The sequence below is a fragment of the Anopheles maculipalpis genome, chromosome 2RL, assembly GCF_943734695.1.
Source record: "Anopheles maculipalpis chromosome 2RL, idAnoMacuDA_375_x, whole genome shotgun sequence".
Taxonomy (NCBI): Eukaryota; Metazoa; Arthropoda; class Insecta; order Diptera; family Culicidae; genus Anopheles; species Anopheles maculipalpis.
In genome coordinates this window covers 81,742,251-81,761,315 of record NC_064871.1, presented here as the reverse complement: position 1 = coordinate 81,761,315, position 19,065 = coordinate 81,742,251, and the positions used below count along the sequence as shown (strand labels likewise).

The 19,065-nt window shown below is 42.6% G+C and overlaps 1 protein-coding gene across 4 annotated transcripts in view; it reads left to right on the top strand.

Annotated features, from left to right (window-relative positions):
* Nucleotides 1-1,274: 1,274 nt before the first annotated feature.
* LOC126567739 (patronin) overlaps nucleotides 1,275-19,065 on the top strand; it is a 59,245-nt gene continuing 41,454 nt past the window's right edge. For all 4 annotated transcript variants that reach the window (XM_050224009.1, XM_050224008.1, XM_050224007.1 and 1 more), the window contains exon 1: nucleotides 1,275-1,364. In XM_050224009.1, the coding sequence (XP_050079966.1) occupies nucleotides 1,296-1,364 (69 nt within the window). In that variant the 5' untranslated portion in view covers nucleotides 1,275-1,295. The remainder of the gene's footprint in view (nucleotides 1,365-19,065) is intronic.

The window sequence follows — 19,065 nt, the reverse complement described above, 5'->3', positions numbered from 1 at the left end:
AAATTTACGGTGCGTATAAGGTGTAAAGAGGCCGACGTGTGTTTTTTCGTGTGAATGTCATACTGCGGAGAGCAGAAGAAGTGGTCTCGAAATCTTGCAAATCGGCACTTCACGGCCGTCCCCCAAGTGTGTACGTGCGTGTGTGTGTGTGCGTGGCCAGGTGGCTAGTGAAATTCAACTTTTCTCATCGGGTTAACGTGTGTTTGGTAAAGGTGTGCAAAAGCATGAAAAGCGCCTAGCAAATGGAAATAAATGTAAAGTTTTAAGCAATATCTTTATTATGCTGTACCGTGAAAAGTGTGTGCGCGTGTGAATGTGAATGAGCCTCACTACTACCACGGCAAACCGCAACGAGGAAGCGAAAGTGTGTGTCGCGCGCGCGTGTGTGTTTTGTACATGAAAGTGTGTATGTGTGTGCATGTGTGGTGTGTGTATGTGTGGCCGCGTATGTGTGGCGAGTGTATTGAATGAAGGAAAGAAAAATAAAAAGCAAAAAAAATCCGAGTGGAAAAAGAAATGATGTCAATACCGGAGCCCAATTGATGAGGCTTTCGCTGGAAGGTTGATTTTTCCATCCGTACGGAAGTGTTGCGAGCCCGCTGCCGGAAGTGAACGGTTCAGGTGGTCGTGAATTCGGGAGCATTTGCACCAGCTGCAAAGGTCCATCCTCCGCGACTTAAAAACCACCCCCCGCTCGCCCAAACCGCGAGTTCGTGCGTGCGTACGATCGGATCGGGAGAGCTTGCTTGGATTACTCATCATCGGCAGGGTGTGTGTGTTGTGTGGTTCAATCAGTTGTGTGCCGATTTCGTCATCGGTACCGATTTGCTGCGAGGTTGCTGACATACCACCCATCAAGTCCTCTCCCGCCCCCTCCAACTATCTTCCCACTCTTCCGCCTCTGAGAAGTGTACGGTTTCGGTGGTTTCGGTAAGCTCTCTGTACTGCGAATCCTGGTCACGGCACCAACGACGTTTGCAACCTGTTCTCCCCAGATCATCATCACCAGTATTCGTGGGTTGAGAGCATATAAGTTTGCTGACATTTTTGTCACTATTTCACCTGCTCCTTCTCCTCCTACGACCCCATTTCATCCCGCCCGTTCACGTCACCCAATGCACAGCGAAGAAAAGCAGTTGGTGATGCAGTTCGTTCGCAACGCGCTGGTGAACTTTTACTGAGTGTGTTTGTGTGTGTGTGCATGTGAGTGTGCGTACCAAGGGAGAGCACAAGAGAGCAAAACGGTTCGAAAAGGGGGAAAAAATCGTTGGAAAAACGCTACTACGCGTGTGATCATGGAAAATCAACAGCAGCAACCATCAACACGGTCGGCGTACGACATGGAAACCCAGGAATCCAGATTTGTAAGTACACACCACTTTCCGTACGCGTTTTAACACTGCTCCTGGGTACGCTAATGCGTAAAACCGAAATTGTTTTTTTCGGTTGTCATCTACCTGGGTAGCGAGGGAGGGATACACAGACCTGACAAGGCCATGGTCAGGTCTTCAGAACAAAGGGGAAAATAGGTGCGTTCTTTGAACAGCACCAGCAGTAGCAGCATGACATCCTAGATGATTTCTCCCTTGTTTGGGCAACAATCCCTGTTTGTCCTTTGTAGTGAACTCTGCTCCCCCACCCACCGCCAAACGTTGTCTAGTAGGCGAGTTTGCGCAACAGTTTGGGATGAAATGTAGAGCATTCTTGTCAGACGGCAGCCCCCAGTACGACAAGGTGACAGAGAGTGTGTGTGGCTTTCTGTGAGTGTATGTGTTGGACGATGCTTTATTTTCTTTGTGAGTGTGTGTGTGTGCGAAATCCTTGATGCTTAGTTTAGAAATACTGTCATCTGACAATTATGTGTTCACAATCAATAATCCGGTTAATATGCTAGAATTGTCGGAAAACAGGAATACAAGTTTGCGCCTCCTCTGTCCATATGGATGGCTCCAAAAAAGCTTTCTAAAGACTGAATCGTCTAGTGTCATTTCCATGGATTGGCACTGTTCAATAATGATAGAATAGCGCTAAGGAGAATTGATTAGTTTTGAATATTGTCCATGTCACGGGGGCGGTCCGGTTTTGTAGGCAACAGGGGTGCCTTTCTTCAAACGGTAGGATCGGGGTTCAAAGCCCATATGAACCCGTCCCCCCGTAGTGAGGACTGACTATCTAGCTACGTGGTATCACCAAGTCTAGGAAGCCATCTGATGGCCGGTGTGACCTTAGCAGGTCGTTAAGGCAAGTAGAAGTAGTCCATGTCTCAGAGGCGTATGTGAGAGTGCTGGAACTAATTAATAATATTCCTTGAAGTACCCAGGTTCGTCCTTAAGCTGTAACACGCCCGGTTATCAGTCTTCTGGATCTTCCAATGTTTCCAGCTCCGAGGCTCGGAAGGACCTCGCAAAGCTATCGGAACATTGCGTTCTTGGATCGTTATAGTCTCCGGAACTCAATGTTCATAAATCTAATACGTAGCTTCTAATACTCTTCTTTCTCAGACATACTGAGCCAGACAGATTGTACTACTTATAATCCGAAAAATTTCCTCTATCAAACTCATCATCCCAACGCATTTTAGCGCCCTTGAAAAAAGAAAAACCCACTCCAAAAGTCAAGGTAATGCGATGAACCCAACGCACGAGTTACAAGTCTGTAAATTTGCATGACAAACGTGAAGCGCTCTAATAAAAGATGCATGTGCGAAAAGAGCCTTCCTGGTCATTTTTTATGCGAAGCGAATTGCAAATGAATCAGTAAAGTTCATTAAATGTTATCAATATTTAATTACGACTGTCCTAAGCAATATCAGTCAAAGAGGAAGCCTTATCTGTCCGTGGCAGGTATATGATTCACGTATAGATTTAACACTGATTCAAGCATAAAATTGTGCCTCATAACGTCGTTATCATTTCCCAAAGCTTAAGCTACAGAAAAATGCATTCCTTCGGTTTGAGATTGCGCACTGAGCAGCGTCCAGAATGTTTGCAATTTGGCAAACAAGGGACAATCACAAATATGACAACACAGAGATAAGATAGATTGCAACAAAATCACTGTGATCCTATCTCGGTGGTGGTCCCGGTTCCTTTGGGTTGTTGCTTTTGGTAACTTTATCGTGCGTGCTGCTGTCATTTGGAGCACAATTCGTGGGCGAACCGTTGTAACAAACTTTTAACCCAATCCCCGCCCCCATGCCAGGTGTGTGGTTTTACACCATTCTCAATTACATACACACATTCCTTCGAATGCCTTCACCATGTACTCGGTGTCCCTGTGTGTATGTTTTTGTACACCTCGCCGATGGCCGCTTTTTTGGTGTTCGCTGCGATCGCCATCATAATCGAGCGAACAAGAAGCATGGGCACAGCAATAAAAATATCTGCCGATGAAGAAATGCTTATCAAATTTCGCGATATACACCATGAAGGAACGTATGTGCACACACATAAGCTCGAGCCGGCTGTGTGTTCTCATTTCTCGGCAAGACGTGAGCCCCCCCTAATAGCGTTGTCTCGGTGTGTGCACAGAGAATTGCAATTTTGCAAAGTGCATCAAGCGTTTCTGGTAGGACAGAGTAGAGGGTTGTATGTCATTTTGTGAAAATGAAAGAGCAGTGACGTGATTGCTCATTCCCCTGGTGAGAATTGTTTCGTCTAGGCCTATGATGCTCACTATGAGGAAGTCTTTAGACGATGGAATGACTAGTTATGTATCAAAAGTAAGTTTTCTGTTAGGCAGACAGACAGTCTAGACAGAACACACCCTGTAAAAATTGTACCAAAAACCACTTGAGTATTGGTTTTGGACTAGAATATTTTCATTTACTTGTTGGGCTCAATAATCTAAGGACTCAGTTCGGTTTAAATAAATGTTCAAATAAGGAACTGTCAAGTGTCATGTGAAGAATGTTATAATTCTCATGTTAATGCATGCACTTTACTCAGTTTTGTATCACGAAAATCAGGATTAAAGCCTTCTGAATACTGCCCTTTGGAATGTGAAACGTATACTCTTTCATATCGGAGAAATGGGCTTATCTTGAAATTAACGGCTCATTTTAATCGCTCTCAAGTGCTCTGAACTAGAAAAAGTAGGACAACTAGGAAGATCTGATTTAAACCTTTTAATCCTGACAATTACTAACTTCCCAGATTAAAATTTATTAATTATTTATTTTAATTTATCTGCCTTACGGTTTACACAAATTAATAACTAATGAAGTAAAGACTAACAAACCTAACCTAAGTCCTGAACTTAGGGCAGAGTATTTAGAGCGCCTATTAGAGATAATTAAAGGAGGACGAGGGCGTAGTGAGCGGGAAGTTACATTGAAGATAGGAGAGCATTAGAATCTAGTAGATCGAGAAGAAGGGAAGCGATGAAAGAGGATTGAGCAAGGAAGCGGCGATCTGCGAAGCGGCAAGAACAGCCGTATCACCCAGCAATTTACGAGTAGCAAATCTGGTCAAAAGCAAAAGACCTCTGAATTCGCTCAATACGATCAATGTGAACACTAGCAGTGATGGGATCCAGACAACTTAGCAGTACTCCAGCAATGACCTGACCAACGAGCAGAACAGAGCCGCGTCAACAAACCAAGTGTTCTCCCAGCACTGCCCAAAACAGCATCTAAGACCAGAGTCAATCCCAACACCTTGGTCCTTGATGACCGAAACCTCGATTTACACTGACGACACTGAGAACGTAGGGGAACCCTAAGGAAGTCAACCAGTTTACCCTAAGGAAACAATTTTATAGAGAGAAGCTAGAAACATATTTTGTCAATAGACATTACACTTTGCAAATTGTTATTCTTCCACCTGATCTACAAAAACGTAGTCTAAGGATTCGAAATCTGGCACAGCACGAGTGAGCAGAATTATCTGGAGCATATAAGAATATTAACAGGAAATGTTAAAAAAAAAAACTGATAAAATTCTCGAAATTTGTCTACTATCTATCGCACTGATTCGATTAGACTAATTAATAACTAAAAGCGAAAGCAAAAGCTCGACTGTCCGCGAAGCATTAATTAGCTTCCCGTAACATAAAACCCATTTGTCGAACTGTGCTTATCATAACATTGCAAATCAACCTGCTGCTGCTGCTGCTGTTGCCCGAACTGCAACACACTAAACCCGCCAAGGTGGGTCGGATCCTCACAACTATCTCTACTTTTCACCGTTACCACCCAACGGAACCACTTTCGCTCTCTCACACCAGATTTTACTTTTCACCGACCTCTCCCCCGGTGCCTTTTGTGTCACACCTATACGCCGGGTGGCCTTTCGCCGATTTTCACATTGACAGGCAGGCAGGCCGGTCCACCAAACAAGTGTGTTATTTATTTTCCATTTATTCACCCTCCAATACTGGTTCCCCCTTCCCGTAAACCGGATTCGTAGAAAGGCTGGGATGGGAACATGCTTCTTATCACCCTTTTGGCTTTTGTGTTGTGTGTGTGCGTGCGTGCGTGTGTATGCTGTGGCACCTCCCTGAGAAAGGTGGCGACGGATGACAGGCTGCAGAAAGTGGGTGCAGCTGCACTAGTTACATGTGACACACGACCGCATCAACGTCTCGCAATGAGTTTGATGTTTTGAATTTTTAAAACCAAACGCCACACCCCTGTCGGATGAGTTGTTGTCTCGGGGTACACACAACACAACACACACACCGTCATGGCTTATTTATGCTTGAACTCTGATGATGGGTGCTGCTTATCAGCAGAGGTAAATCCCTCTCTCGCTCTAAGTGGGATTCCATTCACTCGGACAGATTTACACAAAGCTGCATTTTTAACTGGTTTGCAACCAGTTTTAATGACTGCCGGCTCTTGCGGACTTTCACGATTTTTTGTGGTATATTTACTTAATACAAATGTTCGATGTTCAGTCATAAAGTTCAATGCGTTGTCCATTTAATTAATTTTGTACAAATTCTCCAGATGACATGTGTGTGGTTGGCTCGATTGTAATCCATATCAAAAACCCCAAAAATAAACACCAAACCTCAGAAGGGGGTGCGTATATTTCACAGGAACTTAACTGGATCACTTCCTTCCCTTTATTTCCTATCTTCTTCTGCCGGTGGGTGCCCCCTGGTGGGTGAAAGCTATCTCACGGCGGTGTCTCAAAACCTTCTGCTACTCCACCACGATTTTTCTTCCCCTTTTCACGTGCACACACCGAGCCACCCATTCACACGAGATTACGAAATTAAATTAAGAGGCAGAATTTTAATTTATTGCCCATTGAAAAAGAAACCGAAACCGCGGGAGCGAGCGGGGGTGGGACGTCCAGGGAACGAAAGCACAGATGACGGTGATGATGATGAAGGGAAAAATGCAACCAAAGATGGAACCGATGGAAAATTTGCCCCGGCGCTCAGGAAGAACAACTGGAAAAAGTGTTGGAGAATAAGAAGAGACGAGATTTTTTTTTTTTTTTTGGTTTTGTAGTTGTTGATGGCGTGCCAATTGGGTTCGGTCTGTTGGTCAAGGCTCTGGTGGTGGTTGTGACTAGAGATTTTTTTCGAGATGATTCTCTTAATCTCTCGGTCAGTGGTTTTCAACCTGTTTCCTCCACCCTTTCGTATTTACTGTTGCGGGTTTCAAATTGTGCTTTGTCAAACTGTATGAACATATGAGCCAAATAGTTATTTATTATGACTAGTCAATTGGCCCGAATACAGGGTTACGCAACAAAACTCCGGAGTATTTTACTGAGCCATGTTACTGAGGCATTCCTTCAGAAAGAACAAGAGCGAACAGTTAACGCAGCTGCGAGAGTATCCGAAATGAAACAACTTCGTGGTGTGCATGAAACTCCTCGAGATCGGCTTACAAGAGTCCGGATACAGTGGCTGGCTGTTGAAAGGAAGCACAAATGGTACGTTCTACTGTCCGTCGATCCATAAATGCCGATGGACCCCTTCGATAGCACAACATTAACCGTAGGCAGTGCGGTTTCATCTGCGACATAGGACAGTAAACCATGCAGCTGCGTGTAATCCACTGTTTCCCAAGACTTTTGTACCATAACAGTCGTCGGGTTGGCTTTGCAAAACGATATTAAAACGATATATAAAACAAAGAATCGTCGGCCATCAATTCAAAAAATTAGTTAGGCAAAAAAATTAGTTGATGACCACCATGGGCCTCGCTGCGCAGGGGAGTCTCACCGACCAAGGATACCTCGTAGGCCGGGGGCCCTCGTTGATCAGTGGGTGGGAGTTTCTTCGATCACGAGGGGCCCCACCGGGCAAAGGAGCTTCACCGATCAGGGAGCCTCACGGGTTAGGGACCCTTCTATGGAAATTATACCCCAAGTACACATCCAAGTATGTGTACTTGGGTAAAGTCTACTTTTGTCGTCGGAACCGGTGTTTCTTATACAATTTGTATGGAGCAAAATTTTAAATCCAAGTAAGTGTAAAAACTACGCTTAACCCATTGCAAAATTTGTATAGTGATTTCCGAACTTTCTTTTCTAACTATTTAGTGGAGGAAAAATTTAACTTGAAACCCATGTTCAAAGTGAACTGACTTCTACTGAAGCATCAGGTGGACCTATTGCAAGAAACCCAATCATTTCGTACAGGGAATAAGGGAATACTGAGCAGTCCCAACATTGCTGTCTTCATCTCTGATGTCAGTTAAACCTTTAACTCATTCGACTTGTCTCATGGCCGTTGCATGGACCTTTTTTTTTTTAAATAAAAAATAGTTTATTTAAAACATCTTAAAAACTAGTTTACAAAAGAAAAGTGGAGTACATGTAGGGACGACGTACAGGTTTCACAAAGAACAAAGCTAAAAAATAACTCTTTAATTTAGTTTATTAGATATATTTTATTAGTTTACTTTTAACGATAAAAAATATAAACAGTCGTCGAGTTGTCGAATATAATGCGTTATGTCTCTCTCGCTTGCTGACCACTGACCATTTTTGATATGGACGGCGCGTTTCTTATCGTTTAGGCTTAGGAAGAAATATATCCAAAGATATCTCTCTCCCCAAAAACCGAAACCCAGATAACCCTGCAAATCAGTTTTTTTGTGTTTTTTTTGCTTGTCGTTTGCCAATTTTCTTTACTTTCTGTAGGACTTTCGAATGCAGAAATCGACATCTTTCCGGATGCCGATTGTGTAGGCTAGTGGGAATTAGCGAGGTCTTTTTTATCGTGCTTTGCCTATCAAGCTAGCGAATATTTATCATCGCAAAAGCCTCTATTTCCTCGAAAGGAAACTATCTATCACTACTATCACGAGGTGATGGTGCTCGGGGGGTTTTTGTTTTTCGTTGAAAGAATAAAAAGCGATATTTTATTAACATTTTTTAAGTGCCACTTCAAAGCCCGGTAGGGTATAATTTTGTCATTTTTTCTTTTTCATAATTGTTACCACTCCAAAAAAAAAAAAAAAAAATTACCAGATCGCTACATGATGGACGGTGTTAATTGTAGCACCCAGACGCCTCCGTAAGATAAGGCTTTGCTGATAGTTTTATGAAACTTTTGTTTTTTTTCCATTTTCACGATCACGGCTTCAAGCCGAAAGGAAGGAAGCAGACATATGGTGGTGCTTTCGGTGGGCTAACGTTTTGCGGGCAGGAAACGGTTGTTTGAACGGCCGTCCGCCCGCTCTAACATAGATGATCAGTGAAGCTTGCTTAATGCAATTCATTGCATTCTCCAACCAAAGGAAGGGAGGAGTTCGAACCGATCGCCCACCACATCATCATCGCCGCTGCCGTTGTCCAACAACAGCACAATCTGATGAAGGTTTTCCTGTTTTCCTTTTACTGCCGCCGAAGCATACATTGTCTTGTGTGCTGTGTGCTTCGTTGACGTCATGATGTGTATGTTTCGTGGCAATTTTCTAGACGTATCGATCATATTTTTGTTAATTTTCTTTACGATTGGATTTGTGTTTGAAGTAACACTCAGTAACTCGCTTTCGTTTAATGTGATTTGTTTGTTTTAATGACGCTTTAACGGATGTGGAAAGATGTGGCTCAATGGTAAGGTGACAACGGCGTTGATTTACAAACCGTATGACTGGGGTTCAAATCCATTCCGAACTGTGCTCTCCCGGTCAAATCCTCTCACGGAATGATTTTATCTATCTACATGGTTATCGGCCAGATCTAGCAGAGTAAGCCATTAGATGATTGCCGTGACTCAATATTAGTAGGCTGTTAGGCCCAAGAATAAGAATAACTGGTTTTGTTTTATGTTATTTTTTTGTTACTATTCAAATTTTGATATTTTTCAAAAATGTTTCTACAGCTTAATTTTTTTTTTGCTTGAAACAATTATAACTACATTTATTTTTTTATTGCCGCAATTTGTATTTAAATTATTTTTTTTTGTAAATGTTTTTTGGTATTTTTTTAAATTAAAATAATCGAAAACGAATAAGTCGCTTTTATCACTCACTTTCTCACGCACATGTAATAAATATCGGCCCAACATGTGTAATCTTGCGCCTGACCGCTCGTCTATACAACCCCCCCCCCCCCCCCCCCCCACCTCACGCGTGTGCAAGGCATTTGTGCGAAGATTCGGATCAAAACAAAAAGGGAAAGTGAACCGAACCGCGCGCACTTATCATTCGCCGTGCTTTCCTGTTTCAATTTCGCTTGATGGTTTTTGTGTGTTGATCGATCGATTTGTGTTCGATGTTTGTACTTTCGCATTAAATACGTAATAAATAGCTCCTGCGCTTCGCTTTTGTGCGTGAAGAATAATCATTTCCATCCAAATTCTCCATCCCATGCTTATGTTGATGATGATGGGGAAGGGGAGTGTGGCCAGACACATACGCGAACGGGTGATACACACGCACCCTTAACTGACAATGGCTTTGTCATGTCAGTGACCTTCAACTTTGCATTTCGTAGGTCGTTGTTTGTGCGGCGGGGGTGTACATCTTCTATTCAAATGTAAACCTTTTTTCCAGTCTCTTTTTACACGTTTGCACACGATTTTCACATGTCAATCTACCAAGCTACCTGCAAATGGAAAACGGGGGTGTGGAAAATACGGGTAGATGAGAGCCACTTTGCTACCAGCGATAAAGTGTTTTCAAAACCTTGTCCAAGTACCTAATTTAATGGTTTATGTTATTTATGTTTTTGGCACCTCAAGAAGGGACTTTGATGATGTTACCACTCGAGATAACAGGTTTTCTATCCATGGGTCGGGGGGTGTGATTCGTTGCATGCCGATGCATCGTTCGACCGAACAACGATCGTGGTCAGGTGGCCCAACGAACCTGTTTTTCGTATGCAGTCAGGTGGGTGTTGATGTCTGTTTTACCTGTTTGGTTCGGTGTAGGAAGCACCAAGGTGTAATTTTGTATGTTGTATGCTGACCAGCAAGAAGCTTTCGTCATGAAAATGACGTAAAAGGAATGTCATGTTGTGTATCTTCATATCGAAAAGACGTGTGAAAACATGTGTTTTATGTTTGGGAAATATTTGTCAATGTTTGGATTTTATTTCTATATGCATTACTGATGTATACGGGTGAGACCGGTTCAGTGGTCGAAAAAGCAGCGGCGCCACGAGAAGAGCTAGTCTTCACACTGCAAGATCGGATATCGAATCCCGTCTGATTCAGACGGGATTCGACTCTCCGTATGCAGGATTGACAAATTAAGTCAAAAAAGGTCAGCAATGATAGGACAACAGATATAAAGACAGTCCTTGCATCTACCTCGGGGCCTCCTAAGCTTGCAGTGATGTGGCTGACTTATTTATGTTACCGAAACCTAATGACGCGAAACATGCGTAATATTTTTGCATCCATTTAATATAAAACTGCTGAATGTTTATAAACCTGTGAAGCTTCTTTTATCTTTCCCGATCCACCGTTGTGTTTTAGGTGCATCTCATGAATGTTTAACGCCTGTTTCTTGCAACAATATAGCAATACAGCAAATGAGGTCAAGAAAGTGCCTCTTGGCGAAATGATACAGACACCATCGATCCGATCCATCGATTGTGATCATTTCGTGGGCTAAAGAAGCAGTACTGCCGTCAAGAGTATGTGTGTAAAGATGTATCACACCCACTCACTGATCCACCTACGAGCATCTAGCGAAAAACATAACAAAACTACCGTTGACTCGAGTAGCTTATTTTGGAGCTATTAAAGCTTTGTTGAATGTGTGTTTAGGGGGGGATGAGAAACCATAAGGAAAACAAATACTACTCTTCATATAGTCTGCAAGACATTAGACGTTGGTGACCCCGTTGGTAATGCACCGATCATCTCTCTATCGACATGCTACTCACGTTTAGTGGGTTAGGAGGTTTTTTTTTGCAAAAAATGTAAGAAAGAAGGAGAGAGAGAGAGTGAGTGAAGACAAACAAAAATACATAAAATAAATTAAAACATACGCATGCCGGTAACACTTCTCCACATTTAGCAGTGTGGGACGAACAGTTAACTTTCCTTCAAGACAGTGAAATGAAAAATATGCTGATCGCCTTTTTTTCGGCACGCCACACTACCGCATCAGTGCGACTAGAAAGTGCATCCGTGTCAGTGTCTGCTCCCTTTCAGTTCAGAAAAAGATTTGTATGTGTGTTTGTGTGCCAAAGCAAGCAACAAAAAGAAAAAGACACAAAATCGCAATAAATAAATCAATACGTTGAAAATAAAACTTCTCCCCAAAAACGGAGAGTTGCGAAGAGAAACTCGAGGTTCCCGAATAGATTAGTTGTTGGGTCTCAACGTGGAATAAAAACAAAAAACAAATCAGTAACTACAGGGCCAAAGGCGGAAGGAACCCCCGGGACAGGCAGACAGAAGTTTAGGTTTTGAAAATAAAAAATTATATATTGCCGATGGAGATTCCATTTTCGGATCATTTCCATTTCCGCTAACGCTGCTGTGCTGAACGCAAGACACGGGAGGTTGCTGAAGAGATAGTGGTGAAAGGTGTGCGCAACAGTGTAGTGTTGGATTCGTTGGAGAAAATATGAACACACCACGAAAAACCTTAACGCGAAACCTGTCTCTCGGTGGTTGATGATGTCACGGTCGGTTCGCACAACTTCGATGCCTCAACCCCGTATGACACGCGGCCATCGATTTTCACCGTTTGCAAGAACTCATCATTAATTTGCAAAGACGGGATTGCGTCATACTAAATTTATTTTTCGCGCTATCGTTGTCTGTCTTGTTCCGTTTTTAGATGTTCTGCTTTACTGCACAGGAGCTCGACAGTTAGAAGCGTCGGTGGCGCTTGAGCAGCTGGAACAACATTTTATTTAAATTTAAATGTATTGGAAAATAAAAATACTACATCACCCGCCGCACCAATCGTTTAATTGATTTGTTTTCGGTGCTATTTTGCTGCATCTTATAAATATCACGCTCCAAAATGTCTGAGGCTTTGCGGTGATATCACCACCGGAGCACCGGAAAATCGTTCACCTTTCTTACCACCAATTCCTGTGGGTATTATTTTCGAAGAGTTGATGCTGCTACCAACCGGGAATCAAGGGAAACACGAATGCATTCCACCGACCCTGTAACAGAGAACGGCACATCGAATGATCTGTGAAACGAACGCTGATTTCCTTCTCCCGTGCACTTCGGTTAATCGTTTCGTGTTCGATGGTGTGCAGGGAGGTGGTGGCCTCGGCGGCATGTTGTTAAAGTAGGTGTTAATGGAAATCGGTTCAAAGTTCGTTTGAAATGCCGCGCTGGCTGGCCAACTCTAGGGAAGGAAATTAAAGGGAGGATGTTTTTTTTTATAAACAACCTAATGGGAAAAGTGTTTAGTTAAAGATCATTATTAATAGTTCGGTTTTAACAAACATTAAATGGGACTTAGGAGGAGTGTTTTGTGAAAATGGTACACGCTTTCTGGTTCTTTCAAGCAAAGAATTATTGATCATGAAGATATGTTGCAACATATGTCTCTTTTGCATCGTGAATTCGTGGTTGAAAGGGCGTGTGTGCGTGTGGTATCGATTTAACAGTGGCCTATATATTGATGAAATAGTTTTATTTACTGACAGCTGAAAGAATACATCCGCAAATGGAAAGCATTGAGCAGTGAAACGATTTCTTTCCTAGTTTATACGAATGCAAGTATAACAACCCTCCGGTAAATTAGTTTTGGAATTAAAATTAACAATCATTAACAATATTATTTAAAAATTCTATACATATTAGTTTTTTCTGGGACAGGAAATAAAAAATTACCCTTCACACGAATCCTCATTTTGAGCAGATTTGCCTGCGCGTTACAAAATAAGGGCGTATCAGCCTAATCACACCTTAGCATGCAACTGCAGACATTACTTTATTCTACATTTGACCGGAAAACTGGAGAATGGGAGCGGTGTCTAGCAATGGAAAGGGAAAACTCATCAGTCTGCTTATCCGCAGTGGGTTAGTGCTATTATTTGCCTTCTTATATCTGCCTAATGTAGAACGAATATCCTGTTTGACACACTCGATATAATGCTGTATACTACAGTGGTGGTCAGAAATGTAAGATCATCCGGGAATTTTTGACAGTTGCATTGTTTAATTTATTATTTTTATTTTATTTATTTATTTTAAGTATGACTGCTTGCGCCTTATTGTCAACACCGCATGTTGCCGGGGCATTTTCTCCCTGTATTTTTGGCCTTAACCCGGACTTGCTCGGTTGGAATTTAATTTATTAACTCAAATAAATTTTAGGCTTTCGTCGTGGTATTGTTGATAAATGTATCCTAAAAAAATACTAATATCATGCAACAGTAAAAAGGAATGAGCGATCGAAATCATAAACGAACCGTAACAGCGAATAAGGATTGAATTATAATCGATCTCCAAAACATAGTTCAAACTCAACTTTCGGTCGGACAACAGTACTTCCTTTCGCGAAAAAAAAACCCTAAAATAAATCCATATTCATTTGAAACATTTCTTATTTTTTCCGTGAAAAAACGGTTAATTTCAACGTTATTAATACAATAGGCAAGGCAAATTACAATCATTTTTTTTTTGAGGAGGAAAAGGATTTATTTAATTTTTTTTCCTTTTTTTTAATGTTTACTATTACCGTATTTAGTACACATGGAATGAATTGAGCTGATGTTACTGAATTGAACTGACTGTTATTGACGGGTTATTTCGTACAAAAAGCTCTGTAGAAATTGTCCAATAAAATTGTCACGTGCATTCCATATTTACCGTACATTCTGGAAGCATTGCTTATTATTTGTTTGCTGGATGGAAATCACGATATCGGACAACCTTACATCAATGGCAACCACTGTATAATATCGTCGATTTACGTTGATCCAATTTGATTTTAAAGCTTCTCTTTTAATACCCAAACGATGACTTTTCGAAAAAGAATATGCGGTGTTTGCTGGTCACATTCAACGGGGTTGAATTGTTTCTCTGAACGCTTTCCAAAACAAAACGCTCTATCAAACGCCGAGTCATGCATCCGAGGTGGTGGTGGCCATTTATATAATTAAAATAATGAACGCCAGTCTTCTAAGCATGTGGCGGTATGTGGTGTGTAAGAGTTTTATGAATGAAAATAGTTCATTCGAAGATTTCGACTAGCTTGACTGATTTTATGATTATTTTGAACGGTTAAGAACACAGAAACAAACTATTTTTGCCGACATACAAAATTAGGGAGGAATTTTGAGTAAGAATTCATAAAAATGGAGTAGCATCTATTGCCTGTTGTGATGGCAAGTAGTACATCAGTCCATCATTAGGATTGATAAGTTTATTTACCATAAATTTGTAATGTGTCACCTCACAAAAAAAACAAGCCTCACGATCGTTCGTAATGTTTCGTCTCTCCATCATACCTATATGTCCGCTGCGAAAAAAAACCTCATTCAACAAAATGACTTCATTCATTGATAAATATTTAACACCCCGCAATCTTCGGTTGGGAAGCAGGGGGAGAGAGAAGTCCCACAATTTACCTGTCAAGCTATTTCTTTTCGCCTAAACAGCATTGATTTTGTTGTTTCAAGCTTTGACAATTCTTGCCGCTGATGCTACAAAGAAATTGAGGGCTAGGTCATACTGCTGGGGGATTAGGAAGGAGGAGGGAGTCGCTTTCCGCCCACACTTTAGGCGCTTGATGTCATGCGTGTTCGCGACACGCTGTAGTGGTGGATTATTTACCTGAACCTCAGTGGTCGTTGTGGTGCTGTCGCACAAATACTACCTTTTAGTAGTACGATCACTTAGTGAGGTTAGTAGCGTGAGGTTTGCGAAGACCGATGACGGCAGCTTTCAATAAGCTGAAAGCGATTCTTCGCACATTGCCATCGTGGGAGTACATCCGAGGTTGCAACACTGCGGCACCGATTTTCTGTCTGTTCCCGTGCGCTGTTCGATCCTAAAATCTCGTCCGTGATCGTAGGACTTGGTTATGGACTACACCAATTTGCCATTAAAAGAGCAGAAACCAGTCTGTGCCGGTGAGCGAGAGCTGTGTGTAGGTTGGAAAGTTTTGGTGCGTCGGCTTCGAGACTTGTCGATGTGGATCACTTCGCCGTGATCGTAAGTGTTTTATTTTTAGGCATCTAATAATGACAAGAAGTTCTTCAATGTTTTGAATTCCCTAGACTCTTCTTGATGTCCATATGAGTTTTTCGCAACGTTTTCCAATCAACTCAACGTGTCAAATTACAACACTTTGTAAGCTAATGAGCGATGCTACGTGCTTAATGCTCACCATCGGACCAGAATATCTAAAAGAACAGTTTTGTAGAACTCTGCGTTCAGAATTCAAATTCACTACGCACAACACATTTGTCCTCACGTCAGAAACTAAGCTGAGCACGATATAATAATTTATCTTCTTGCGTTTGTTTCATCTCCTTTCTGCAAGATGTCGGTCGCCGTTAATTACCAATTGACTCTGAACTGTTGCTTTGCACAGTACGCTTGGTAAGAGATGAAACCTGAGGCGTGCAAAACACAGAAATTCCAACGATTCCAGAAAAGGCAAATTCCAACACAACGCCTAATCATTAGCGCAGTGTGGAGGGAAAGCTTGGTAGCAAAACCTAGAGAAAAGCCTGCCAACCATAGCTGTTCTGTATTGGGGTACCCTCAAGGTCTAAAAAAGATGACTTAAGACAACGTTACGACGCCGTGTTGGTAGAGATCCGGTTGCATTTCCTTCGTAGCATAAACAAAAATCAAAAGCTAAGCATGAAATCTCTGCTTCGTGCTGGTGTAGTTGTGGTTCTCGTTATTCGTTTGTGTTGTGTGGGGTAAAAATGATTATGTGGAAAATATAGAAACATCCACAATCCACTGGTTCAATGGTGGAAATCATCTGCCAACCATCGCAAGACACCCTGCTCTTGGTTACGGCTGCATTACGGAAGGGCCTTTTGTTACGCTGCTGCTAGGCAATTATTTCTCACTGCACTGAAGGGCAGGACCCGGCCCACAGTGGTGTTTGTGTTGGAGAAGACGGTAAAGAAAACCGTCCACCAGAGAGAGAGAGAGAGAGAGAGACACAGAGAGAGAGAGAGAGAGAGAGAGAGAGAAAGAGAGTCGGTCGCAAGACCCAGATAAAAGAGGTGAAGACGAGATGAAAATGGTTTATGCTACTGCCTTTATTACAACTGCTTGTGTCAGCACAATCCACAGATCCCCAGATCTCTCTGTGTGCCTAGGGTGGGCGAACTTGACTCCTCCAATTCCGCTGTCCCTCTGCATCTACTAATCCGCGCACCATTCATCTGAGATTATGCCCTATTATGTGGAACAAAAATAATAATCTTCTAGAAAACAATCGAATCTGCGCGCCCTCTCTTCCCACTTCCTAGCGCTGGTGATCGATGACGTTCGTTGATGGTGTACGTGGAGGAACATGATCACCACCCCAGAAAGTGGGGTGAAATATTTCCATGAAATAAACTGCTCGCTTACCGGTTACCGGGTGTGTAGTAGCATCAGGCGCTAGCCCGGCTGGAAGCGAACGTTTATGATCAGTTTTTCCTCTCATTCCGATCGTTCCGGATCGGCAATATGTTATGACGGATAGTTATAGCGATAGTCGTCGTCGTTGTCGTCGATCCCCCCACATGTATGCTTCCTTGGAGCTGCATTTCGATTGAGTAATAATGATGATTATCTTTCCCACCAACTCTCTCTCCAACTTCATGGTATGCCAGACGTGCAGCGGCTAGCTAAAGGAGGTTAAAACTGTCACGATAACAGTTCGGTATAATTCTTGCGTCAAAGTTACGCTTGATCTTGTTTCAAACGAGCGGATCGCGCCCGAGATCGGTCTTTGGATCGCTATGGTGAAGTCAACCCGCGTCAATCAGCGCCGCCGCAAGTATTGAGAGACACCCAAGCACCTTAATTATAACATATCAACATTTCTACGCTATTTCCCATCATCGATTTCTTCGATGGATGGGTGAAGAAATTTGTGAACTAACGGAATGTGTATGCTTAATTGTAGCGTAGGGTCTATTTTTGTGTGGAATAGTATAATATTACTGTGTAGTATTTCTTCCACCGTATCGGTATTTGAACGATTTTGATGAGAATGATGCAATATCATAAAGTACCGCCATCTTTCGTTCGCTTCGGCCAGTCACCATCTCACGCGGTACGGTTCCGGCGGTGGAGTCAAACGTTTGCCGGTTGGAGTTCGTTTGATCGGGCCACGAAATTACCACTAATTTATTTGTTTAGTTTCGATTCGTTTTCGGCAGGGTTAGGATGGACTTTTGGGTATGATTTTTTCGTCGATATCTTCTCCCTTTTTTATATACATATGTGACATGTGACTTACGTCATTGCGTTCGAGAAAGATTTCAATTGAATACACATCAGTCTACGGCCAACCTCAAACTCCATGCGATCGCGTGATGCGGTTTGGAGAGGATCGTTTCAAGTTGTTAGATACGAATGATTTTGTAATTAAATAACATTGAGTCTCGTTAGCGTAGCTGAGCAATTTTTCTTCTTCTTGCAAATAATTGGATCGAAATATGAGGAGGCTATTTTGTGTGTGGTGGATCGCATGTACTTTCTACTCTCTATCCTCTTACTCAATTTTGATTGTATGTCTTCTTGTTCGGCGATAATTACAACGTCATGGGATCCACGACCTGAGATGTTGATCTGATTGAGATTTGATTATGGGTCCTAACCTGTAAAAGATCGACTGGCTGCAGCTTCCCATCCCTGTAGGCACCCGATCTCCGGCAGGTCACCCTTCACCTGATCCAGCCAACGAATTCGATGTGCTCCCTGACGCCTCGTGCCGAACTGGAGGTCGCTGACGAATACCTTCTTGGCGGGGCATGAGTCCGACATCCTCATAACATGCCCCATCCATCGTATACAGTCAGGGTATTTGCTACCGTCAGGATGTTCTCCATGCTCGAACACATCGCCAAAGATGGTCCGGAGGATGCAACGCTCAAACACGCCAAGAGCGTTTGCATCCTCCGCTCAGATGGTCCAAGACTCGTGGTCATATAGGACCACCGGGCGAATCAGTGTACGATATAGCTCTCATTTCGTGCGGTCTCGAAGTCTTCTGGATCTTAGCACTTTTTCTTGGCTTAACAATCTACCAGGTCGCGCTGGTCACCGAAATGCGTAGACGTAGTTGCATAGTCAATCTCCACTATGGGCGAAAGACTTCGGATGGGATTTGAACCCCAGTTCTGTGTCGTGCGACCACCAGCTCCTCTGTCGTCTGTACCTAGTTTTTAAGGGCTCATTCTTTCTTTATTTGTTATTGCTAAACTCCCATTTTGTTGGGCTCCTCTGGAACTGAATGTCGCAATGGTAAACGCATAACAAGCATTGCCAAAGAAACGCATAACCATTCTTTGAAGGGTTGTAGTGAAATGGTTGAGAAAAATTGAGCCAGAAACAATTTTCTGTACGCTACGAACCCCGAACCGACACACACCGGCACAACAGTTTCATAAGCTGGTGTGACACAACGGAAAATTAGCATGAAATCTGTAACCCACAAGAAAATCTTTCACAAGAGCACAGTCAATTCTGAAGGGTACAGCA